The sequence below is a fragment of the Meleagris gallopavo genome, chromosome 1 (genome assembly GCF_000146605.3).
Source record: "Meleagris gallopavo isolate NT-WF06-2002-E0010 breed Aviagen turkey brand Nicholas breeding stock chromosome 1, Turkey_5.1, whole genome shotgun sequence".
Taxonomy (NCBI): domain Eukaryota; kingdom Metazoa; phylum Chordata; class Aves; order Galliformes; family Phasianidae; genus Meleagris; species Meleagris gallopavo.
The window spans coordinates 72,586,437-72,597,965 of NC_015011.2; the positions used below are offsets into that span (position 1 = coordinate 72,586,437).

Genomic DNA, 11,529 nt, shown 5'->3' on the forward strand with positions numbered 1-11,529 from the left:
AGCGCCGAGCGCACCGAACGCGCCGAGCGCCGAGCGGAGGCGGCGCGCTATGGTGACGTAGCGGCTGTGCGACGCTGAGGCAGCGATGGCGGCAGCGCGGCGTGCGGGGACCGAGCACGGGGCCGTGGAAAGCGCAGGCGGCGCGGCCCGGCGCCCGAAGGGGAAGCGGCTGTGGAGGCCCACGGCAATGCACGGCCTTTTGGGGAGCGTCCAGCAGGGTGAGCCTGGCTGCGGGCACGCGGGTGTCAGGAGAACACTGACGCTAATCACGCTGCCGGCTTATGGTCACGCAGCTGAGTGGTTTCCCTGTGGCATCGCAGCCGTGCAGACTCCGTAATCCCGCTGCGTTGCTTGTATCAGCAGCGTAACGTGTGCTGTGTTCCATAAAGTAGCGTGTGTGCAGTGATGGTGAAGTTCAGGCAGTAATTCTCGGTACATTTGTACAAGCTGCAGTAGGGATCGGATTTCTCTCATTTTTTTTTTCCCTGAGTCTTTAAAAGGTCCTAATGATAATGATCCGAATTAGTGTCCTCTTTTGGGAAGAACATGAATGGAAAGTGGTCCTGGCAACAACTACATGGTTCAGTGCTGCTCCAGGAAGCAGCATTTGACTCTGTTTTTCCTTGTGCTTACAGGACGAGGATTTGCATTTCAGAGGAAACAGAAGATTGAAAGGAAATACAGGAAATTATTGAAGAAGGAGCAGAAGGTCTGTTCACCACGGGCTGATCAGTTCACAGATACTTACCCAGAGCATCTGAAGCATCTCTACGTAGCGGAGGAGGAGAGACTGAAGAAACAGCACAAGTCTCCAAATGATTCAGTTCTATCAGAGGAAAAGCTTAATAAAGCAATAGAGTAAGTCATTGAAATACTACTTTAAAAATAATGCTTTTATACTTACAGAGGTACTTTAGATCTTACACTTTACATGGACTTCAGTATGATGATTTGCTTAAAAATATGCACGTAGGCTTTCGGTGTTTTTCTGAAATGTTAGAAAATGTAAGGATACAGCTTTGTTGTGTTTACATCAGAATCAGCTTTTCAGGGTTTGATTCCAGAGCATCGGCCAATTTTTATACTATCTATCGTAGAATCTTAGAGTTGGAAGGGACCTTTAAATGTCATCCAGTCCAACTACCCTGCACTGAACAGGGACATGTACAGGTAGATCAGGTTGCTCAGAGCCTGGTCCAGCCTGACCTTGATTGTCTTCAGGGATGAGACATCCACCACCTCTCTGGGCACCCTGTTCCAGTACGTCACCACCCTAATTGTAAAAAAACTTATTTCTTATGTCCAATCTAAATGATGCCTTTTTGTTCCCATTACAGGGAGTAATGTAGATCTCTCAATTCCAAGCCCTGTGTACATTTAAACTTTTGGAAGAAGATCACACAAGAGAGTACAGAGAGAGGCAATCAGATCCAAGCCCTGAAGTAGGAGGAAAGTAGAGTTGTGTGTGGAATGGGCAGTCAATTCACAGAGATGAGTGATGCAAAACTTAGGCTTTTTTTCAAACCAGATTTTTTTTACCTTTACCAAGAGTGTCATTGTGATTATAAACAAAATATGTAATTTTTTTATGAATCTGGCTGCTAATGTGCGAGGTGCAGTGACGCTGTTAGGTAGATCTCAGTGCTCTATGGGGATGTAAAATAGGGCTTTGATTAGGTAATCCTGTTAAAGTATTAGCGAAGGTTGCCTTTTAAATAGTTTTGCAGTTCTGAGATGGGGTGTCGTTACTTAATATTGCCACAAGATGGAGATCAGAGTATAACAAAGATTTTTTTTCCTTTATAAGGGCTGTATTTCATAAAACTATGAGCAAATTATTCACTTACTTTTTTGATTTTCTACCTGATATTTCTGAGGTGATGATGGTGAATTCTAGAAGTCTCTTATTATGAACAATAGACTAAACAAAAACTCATTCTGTGAACAGCTGTTAAATATCCAGCAAGGCTTATGTTTTTCAAGTGTGAAATGTTTGATACCACACTGTTTACATAAAGGACTTATTGTGAATCAGAAAAAAAAAATATTAAGCAGAGACATCTGTACATCTATTATAAATAATATGACAATAAATGCCAGACAAATGGCACTTTGGGAGTGTTTTTGTAGAGTTTTCTTTTGAGAGGGATAACTTCTTTTTGAATTCGGGAAGGAACATAAATTCATGTCCTAATTTCAGAATGTTAAGGGCATAGTATACTGTATATGCCATCTTTTTCAATAAGAGTTTTAGAAAGGCATTGTTGCTACTAATCTTTTTCACTTTGCCAGGTCAGCGTGAACTCTCTGATGAAATATCTGCTGATATTTGCTTGTCCTCATATTCTGCAGTTGTGTGCATGTGTTGGAACTAGCAGGAGATAACAAGCTCAAAGTTAGTGCAACAGTCCAGCTTTTCAAGCTCAGAAGACTTTGTATGATGGAGAGAAAAATCCTCTTTTAGGCAATGCTTAGTCTTCATATATGCTATTCACTGAAGATCCAGCAGATAAGACATGTGCATTACTAAAAGTTCCATGCAGTCCAGTCTTTAGTTCACTTGGAATGAAGAAATCTAGTTTGCTCTCTTGCTAGATGCTCATTACAATACATGATACCAAATAGCATCACATGTAAGAGTAGTGCAATTAGGTATTCATACAATACGGAAAGATGAGCTTTGATCTTCTCTTATGTAATCTATAATATAATCTATATTTCTAATTAACTTCACCCCATACGCAAAAAACAGTGCAAGACTGATTCTGCAGTGGCTGTGGTATATGTGATGATGAGCTACCTGCAAGCAGGCATATTTGAATTTTGTGTTTTTTTCTTACAGACCAGTCACAACTGAAGGAAAGTTTAAGAAAAAAACGTCCAATCAGAAGGCAAAAGAAGAGTATGAGAAAATACAGGCTGAGCGTGCTAAGAAGAGAGAGGTAAATGTTAAACAGAGATCATTCTGAATTTTAGGCATAGAGTAGTTTAATACTATTTCCATCTGGATTCAACTAGGACCATGGGACAGGAGCACAGATATTGGTGATGTTCAGTCTTTTTCAGCTTGCCATTGATGTGCAGGCATTCAGGTATTCGGAATTATGACTCTTGGTTCTTGGTCTTGCACTTGCTGTTAGAGGGATTTTCATTTCATCAAGAAATATTTAGACCTTCATTTATTTGGGGGTGTTACTTCTAGTTAATTTTACATTCCATCATTAGAGAACGTTCTTACTAACTTTTGTACATCACAGAAGCTATTTATACCATGGAAGACAAAAATATAATCGACGAACTTATGATATGTTTGGACATTCTGCAGACACGTCAGCCTTTGTGGTCATCATGGCATTGAATTTCAATTAATAAACTTAGTGAGAAGCCTTAAGTCTGATTTGTGATGGCTTACATAGGACAGGATATAAGAGAAGGAAGCTAGTTAGTTTGACCAAACTACTTACTAAAATTATGCTAGAAAAGAGGATGCAAGCTCTTTGAATTTAAAAAAAAAAAAAAAAAGAAGAAGAAGAAGAAAGAAAGCACACAACCCCCACCCCACCCAACACATTGTAACTATCCACATAGAGCAAGTGCCTCCATTAGTGTTCTGGTTATATGCGTGAAGCATCCTTGACAAGTAATGAGTGTACAGTCGAAAACTGAATTACATCTTTTTCTTATCTCAGTAAAGGCAGAAGTCTGTTTTGCAGAAGTCTATAATTTCAGTCCTGATTAAGCATCACAATATCACGTTGCTTGTGATGCTATGTTAGTATTGCAAACAGAAGACCTAAATGTTTCCCATATCATATCTGCCAGTCTCGTGCAAATATATCCAGTATCCTAGCACATCTGGGTTGGTATGGCATTTTCATGGTGTTGCTGAATTAAGTTCTTCCAGTCTTGCACTGAAAAGGAGAAGGTAGAAAACTTTTAGGCACTTGAGTCCCATTTAAGAAAAAAAGGAGCACATTTTGCAGAAAGGATGTAGCACATTTTTGGGGCCAAACCTTCCTTTGTGGGATATTCTACTAAGAAAACTTGGCTTTTCTCTTGAAGCTTTAGACAATATATATTTTGATTGCATTACGTTCTGAAACAGTCCTAATTAAGCTTTTAAAGTCAATGGTCTGTTCTCGGTACAGTACCTGATGACTAGTGCTCTTATAAAAGAAAATATATTGCTTATAGAATTTTTTTACAATCATATCTATTTTATTTTAGGAAGCGGAAAAAAGAAAACAACAAAGAGAAGCAGCTCAGAGGTTGTACAAGCAAAAGAAAATGGAAGCTTATAAAATATTGAGTAGGAAGACCAAGAAAGGACAGCCAAATCTAAATGCACAAATGGAGTTTCTTCTTCAGAAAATACAACAAAAGACATAAACCTCTGCATAAACCTCCATTACATGGTTTGAGTTACATGTGGACATTTTATTAAATGACTTTTAATTAATAATCTCTTTTTGTTTCTTCATGACTTTTTGCCATTGGCACGATTTATCTCATCAGTCCAATTGTGGAAGATCTTCATCCTGAATATCTTAGGAATATTCTGTTCCTAAGAGTCAGTGAGACCTGGTACTTTGAAAATAAACAGTCCATGTTACTAAAATTCTATTTGTGTAATACCCTGAATTTCAAATCATTAGATCTTGGTACAGTTTGAACACGAATTTATGTTTGTTTTATAGCTCCTAACACTTCCTACTGCTGTAACTACTACAATCATGCTTACTGGAGAGGAACCAAAATGAGTGGAGTATAATGCGACATGGTTGATAATCTCATGAACCAAGGAGAGCAATGTTCTCTAGGATAGGGTTTGGCGCATGAAAACAACAAAAATTATACTTGGTTGGCTATTATTCCCCTTAAAACTTAACAAAAGACAAAAAACATATTTTAAAATTGAAGATATGGTATGTTTCAGTCATCTTCATCACAAAGTATGTATGATTATAAACTAAGCGTGGCTTCTTAAATGAGATGGATTGAGTGGATTGGTTGAGGTTTTGTTATGCTAAATATATCCGTTTTTTTCTGTGGATTTTTTCTTTATTTTGTGGAATATATGTAGAAAAATAATTCTAAGGAATTTAGGAGTTAGACTGATCTTTGTGGATCCCTTCCAAGTCAGGGTGTCCTATAATTCTGTGAAATCTTGATTTGGAGATTTAATTAGTGATTTTTAACTTAATAGAATGAAAAAGTTTCTATCAAAATTAATAAAATTTCTCAGGGCATGCTCTGTAAGATTTGCAATACTTTTACAAATTACAACATAATTATCACATTTAGAAGTTGATGTCAACTGCACAAATGCAAAGTTTTCCTTATTTAAAATGTATGAGAAATATAAACAGTTTGGAATTGTTTGACAAGTACTGTTAATGGAAGAATAGTTTAGGAGTTTGGGTTGGCTAAAATTCTTGTTATGTCAGTATCCTGAGGCTTTTTCCAAACATAATTAAGCGTTTTGCATGGTTTGGCATCTTTTCCTTCTTATGACTTGGAGCCAAGTTGTAAGAAGAATGTGGGAAACTTTCTGAAAAGGATGTGTCCGTTCTTGTAGGAGACAATGGGAAAAAATGATATGCCAGTATTGTTGTGTGCTTTCCTGATAATTGCTGTAATTAAAGGCATCACAGAATGGCTTTGGTTAGAAGGGGATCTTAAAAATCATCTAGTTCTGACTCCCTTGCTGTGGGCAGGGTTGCCACCCACTACATCAGGCTGCTCAGGGCCCCATCCATCTTGGCCTTGAACAATCCTCCAGGGATGGGGCACTGTCAATTTTGGATTGCTCTGCACAGAAACTATAAAGAGGAAAAAACAACTATTTAACAGTAGTACACAAGACTTAAAACACTTCATCTAACTTGTGAATAATACCTTGTGAAAAAGAATACCATCCCTATAAATTCATGGCTGAAATTCATCCTTTATCATTTGCATATGTCTCTAGCCTGTACGATCTTTTAAAACTCCAGCTAAGGAAATAAAAAGCACAGGTATTTAGAATTGTTACTTTAAAAAGATCTCAACTCAGTTTGTCATTAGCTTAGTTGTATATACTGGGCACAAGTCTTTAGAGATGTCACCTTTGCTGTTTATATAGAAAAGATCTCAGAAAACGCCAAGTGTTAGACTGAGAATGCATTTGTCCATGGCCATTCTGGGTTACTTTTACCACTGTAGATACTAGTATACTGCCTGTTACCAGTATCCTTTTAGAAATGGTGTTTATCTGTAAAGCATTTGGATAAAATTTGAATAATGCATTTGAGATTTTTTTTTTCTCATTTTGACTTTATTGTCAAAATATTCTGTACATATGTTTGATTCTTCATGGAGAGTAGGGTAAGGGTAAAATGAGCTATTTATTTCTTTATTTTGGCATATCTGGTTTAATTTTACCACATCTCACAAATCAACTCAATAAAACATACTTGTTTTAGAAAATTGCATTCATAATTCACGCAAGTAATTTAATGGCTTCACATCATTCCTCCTTAGCAACAAGAAGTCTCAGTAGTTGGAGGGTAGAAAAGAACAGAATTTTCTTCTGAAATCTCTTTTTTCACTCATGTTATTCTCTGTTTAAGGATTAGAAGTAGGAGAGGAATTCAGGATACAAAGTATGTGTTCCATGGTACTGCTTACAAAAATTAATCTTGCATCATTTTAACTTTAGTTGTTCTTCTCTTCAGACTTTTTATTCTCTGTACTCTGTAATATAAAACAAATTTTCCTGACTGGGAACCAGAAGATGCCTTCCTGGTTTAGTTACGAGATACGGTTTAGTAGCTTGTGGTAGCAATGGTAGTGGGAGGATGGTTGGACTAGATGATATCGTAGGTCCTTTCCAACCTTGTGATTCTATGATTCTTTGTGCCGTGCATAAGACAGTCTGGTCAGGTAGAGCACTTGATCAAACACTGTTGTGGGGTCTGACCTTAGCCTTTTATTGCTGGTTTAAAGTAGGAGGACAATCTGTGTCCTTTCTCTCAATCACTTTCTTCTGTACCTTTATTTGATTTGGAGATAAAAGGGGTTATTAATGAGCCCAGCTTATTGCAGACTCAGGTGAGAGATCTTTTTCTCCATTGTAAATTAATTCTTGATATAAGGGTTCTCAAAAAGGAAAAAAAAAAAAAAAAGACTAAATTTACATATTTGCTAGCTCTGTATTTTGCTAATATATTTTGCTAATTCCCCACGACGGCGCTGTCCAGTGTCTCAATATTTCATCCGCCTGCAGTCCTGCAGCATCAAGCTCCTTACATTAATTCAGCACCACAGAAACACAGAGATGCAGCAGCAGCAGCTCTGGATGACTCAAGGTCATGAAGGCACAGTAGGGAATCAAACTTTTGCTTTCATTTGCAGAGCAGCAGTGTAACAGCTGACCCATCATCTATTTGTGGAGGAAAATATTGAGAGTGGAAGGAAGGAATGGTATGGAGAAGGAGATAGTGAGCTAATTACTTTTTGAACTGTTATTTTCTATGAAAATAGTCAAATGTGAAAGATACGGTTTTATGAATGTTGTAAAAGCTGCTACTTCCAACCCTGTCTTTGAAATATTTGAGAAGTGGATTCAAGTGGATACTTAGACCCTTAAAGCAGTCAAGCTACTTCTGTTTGAAAGTATGATCCACATAAGTACAAAGAAAAGGCCACTCCTTTGACTGTTTTTCCTTCATTGCTGTGACTGTGTAGGAAAGATGTTGAAACGTGAAGAGTAACCTCCTACAGTTCTTCCAGTCACTCACTCAAGTTCTCTCTTCACTGGCAGTTTGTTTTCTATTCTCTGAAAACCTGCAAATCTCAAGTGGTTAAAATCTCTCAGGTACATCAAAGATGAAGTGGAATTTTGATATCCTGTTCTTTAAAACTGAGTATTCAATGAATACAGGGAACTTTAGATGTTTTCTGTTTTTTCCTTTCATTATAGACCGGTGAAGCTGTGAATCAGAAATAAGGAGGGAAGAAAACATAGAGTACAACACATTCACTTTTCCTTTTGGTTCTGAGGAACAAAATTAGAAGTTTCCCTTGCTTCTTTTGCACATCCTGGGAAAATCACAACAGGGACCTGAATGGAACACCTCATTAAGCTGCTCTGAAGTTAGGAGGACTTTCTCACTCCATATCCATCTCAAAATATATATTTTTTTCATGCTACTTATAGGAAAAATAAAACAAAAACTTTTCTCCATGGAATTATGCTGACTTCCTTCCTTCCTTCCTTCCTTCCTTCCTTCCTTCCTTCCTTCCTTTACGACTAATGAAATATGCACTTGCTAAGAATTAGATAAAGGACAAAGTTAAAAACCTGATTGTAACCTTACAAATTCTTGGGTTTTGGCTGTATGTCTACTGCTGTCATGGTTTTATGATTTCCGGTTATTGGTATTCCACATCATAACATCATGTAGTGCACTGGGAATTAAAGTGTTAATGCTTCCGTTCTGGGTACCTGTCCCAGAAGAGAAAGTACTGTTTTAAGGCATCAATCAAAGAAATTAGAAGTCATTTTAAATTTATTAATTGGTAGAAGAGTTGTGAGCATACAAAAAAGAAGTAAGGCAACTTTCAAGCTTGATATGAACTCTTGATAAAAGCACTGTTGATCCATTCACAAAGCTCCCGTGTATCTGGACTTGAAACATGCTGATTGTGCTGTCTTCTGTGCACATCTATGGCATGAACATTGTTGTCTTCTAACTGGTTTTTCAGTCACTAGCAATTCTGATTAGTATTTTCAAGTCTGGATTTATTTCTCTATTTTCCCAAAAGAAAGATTATCCCCATGTTTATATATTCATACTATATATATATATGTTGATATCAACCCACTAATGAAACATATTCATCTGTTGAGAAACTGTATTTGAGAATCCCATTTTGTGACTTAAAAATAAAATAAACATTTTAAAAATAAATTATCTTAACACTTTACTAAGCTATTCAGTCCACAATTAATCACTAAACGATGTGATGAGAAGTCACATGTAGAATTAAAATACCAATATGTAAAAAACTGGATTTTATTTGGTCTTCTAACTGACATGAGATGGTTTGTGTTACGAATACCTCAGTGCTGAAAGTGGTAATACTATTTTTCTAAGGAGAGTCTTTGGTTTCTGTTTGCAGCAGGTAATCCCACTGGAAGCAAGGACCTGTGGATTAAATGGTTACAGCCATGTTGCACCCATTTCCTTATGGAGTGTCAGAGGAGACACTTCAGCAAGAGTTCTCTTGTTTTATACTCCTGGCTGCATACATTTGGAGCTGTCTGACAATCACATACCTCTGTTTTTAATCATGGATATTTGTCTGGTTAGTAGAGCTGATACTATGTATGAAGCAAGTCCTTCTAAGCTGAGAAACCATTTATTTTGGAACAAAAATTGAAGAAAATTGCTGTTTGTTAAATATATACACACCATTGAACATTATTGTCTCACTACAGTGTTAAGAGGAGAAATTATGAATTCATCTGATAAAGAAATGTTATCCTCAAGTTATTTAATTTGTTTTTATCTGTATTACAGCAGTCAAAGATAACAGCAGGCTGCTGGTTCTTTTAGCTACTTTTAGCATGATGATTGCTCGTATCAGTAGTGCAAGGGATCAAGGAGAATTCTGGAGATTTATAGCCTAACCTGCAGGTTTTCATAATTAATGTGATTGTGGTTACCAAACCATTTTCTTCTTGAGAACTAGGTAGCAGCTAAAATTTTTTTGATGACAAGAGTGACAACTGTGACTATAAATCACACAGCTCATGTTTTCAGTTGGGAAGTGAAGTGTGAAGTGCCCAGAAAGGAAATCATCAGGTTAGTTCCTAGTTCCAAGTGGCTTTAAACCACACTGACGATGGTAGAAACTACAAAATAGATTTGAAGACTGGTAGTTCTGTAGCTATAATAAATATTTCACTTTGAAGTAGCTGTCTCTTACAATTTAGGAAGTGGTGAACAAATAGAAGCATTATGGAAATAAATGCAAGTATATGCATTCAGGAGCTATGAATTCTAATTCTTCTGTGATGCCCATGAATAGTACAAGTGTTCAGACATGCAGCATACAGAAGTGACTGTAATGGAGTAGTCTGCGCTACATTCTGTAGACTGAAGATTTAACTCCACCTGAGATCCCAAAAAAGAGTTTATGGTGAGTTAGGAGCTCCACTTGCCCTTTGATATTACTCCACTTTTTCACTGTTACTGTGTTTATTACTCAGGAAAAAGAAAAGAACAAAGAAAAAAGCAGTAGACCTACAAAAATATTGTTTATTGTTTACGTTTATTTTAGAGTTCAGTTTTGCATATGATGACTCTACCACATAGTGAAAAATGTTCTAAGACACAACAAGTAGTAAGTAAAAACAGCAGCCAAGAAATCTCTGAAATATTTTTAGAGAATTGGAAGGTGGATTTATTTGTCCTCTTTTGAGAACTTAAACAAAACATTCTAATTCTGTTGTTTTCAAGATCTTCAGATCTTGAAAGATAGTCAGTGTACCACCAAGGGGCAAATAATCTCATCTCATTATAGATCATAGATGTGATTCCTAGAGATATGTGTTATCAATAGGGAGTTTATGGTGTTTAGTTCAAATGTTAAGACTTTGAGATCTAGGCAAGGTAAATCCTATTTTGTATGTTAAATGAGCCTTTGAAAGCGTCATTTGGCAACAACACTTAGTTAAAAGTCTTTGATGAAAGTACAGCTGCAGCTGGCTGTCTTGTGGTAGGAAGTTCATCAGTTCCCATCTTTTAGGGTTTACTGTATATGTACAAATTCTGCATTCAGTGCACAAGCAGTATGTCTGACTTGGCCCAGGCTTATCAGAGTTATAGCAGTAAGCAGTATGGCTGATCTGTGCATGTTTAGAGCATCTGAAGCTTCTAGAATTTTTTCTGCATGTTTACATACGTGGTATAAAAAACTGTTTTGCTCAACACCCCTGATATTTGGCAATGTAGCATTCAAGTCTGCAGGGATGAAGTCAGGACTTCAAACTTCATCAGATAATATTACTGAGTAGAAAATGTCCCCAGACACCAAACATTAAATAGCATCTTCTGTTAAATGAAAGACACATTTATTTTTCATAATTATAATTGCTTTTGCTTTAGTGTCCTTTTTTCAGTTTGCATCTTCTTTTCTAATGATGGCTAACCATTAGCAAGCTTCTGTGCTTAGGAGTATATTTCTGCTAGAGGTCGAACATCTGCAAACATAAAGCTATAGTATATAATATTTTATATTCAGCTGCAGTCATTAATGTGCTTTTTTGTCATCTCAGAGAAATCTACTGTAAAATAATTGCTGCTTTTTAGTACGGCACAAACATTTAATTCTCGAAAGACAATGCAATGAAAGCTTTTTTTTATGGTGTTTCAATTTCTTCAATTAATGGTCCATCTGCAGCAGTGATAGGGTTGCAAAGCACAAATTCAGGCTGTACCATAATTTCTACTGATATATATATATATATATTTTTCCTAT

At 36.8% G+C, this 11,529-nt stretch overlaps 1 protein-coding gene across 1 annotated transcript; it reads left to right on the forward strand.

Annotated features, from left to right (window-relative positions):
- Positions 1-50: 50 nt before the first annotated feature.
- Positions 51-4,618, forward strand: CCDC59 (coiled-coil domain containing 59). Its single transcript, XM_010716839.3, has 4 exons — positions 51-218; positions 636-858; positions 2,843-2,942; positions 4,228-4,618. The coding sequence occupies exons 1-4, from the start codon at positions 86-88 to the stop codon at positions 4,387-4,389; spliced, it is 618 nt and encodes a 205-aa protein (XP_010715141.1). The 5' UTR covers positions 51-85; the 3' UTR covers positions 4,390-4,618.
- Positions 4,619-11,529: the final 6,911 nt, after the last annotated feature.

Coding starts and splice junctions, on each gene's coding strand:
- CCDC59 (XM_010716839.3), top strand. CDS start 86: ATGGCGGCAGCGCGGCGTGCGGGGACCGAGCACGGGGCCGTGGAAAGC. Junction 219..635: donor TTTGGGGAGCGTCCAGCAGG/GTGAGCCTGGCT, acceptor TTGTGCTTACAG/GACGAGGATTTGCATTTCAG. Junction 859..2,842: donor AAGCTTAATAAAGCAATAGA/GTAAGTCATTGA, acceptor TTTTTCTTACAG/ACCAGTCACAACTGAAGGAA.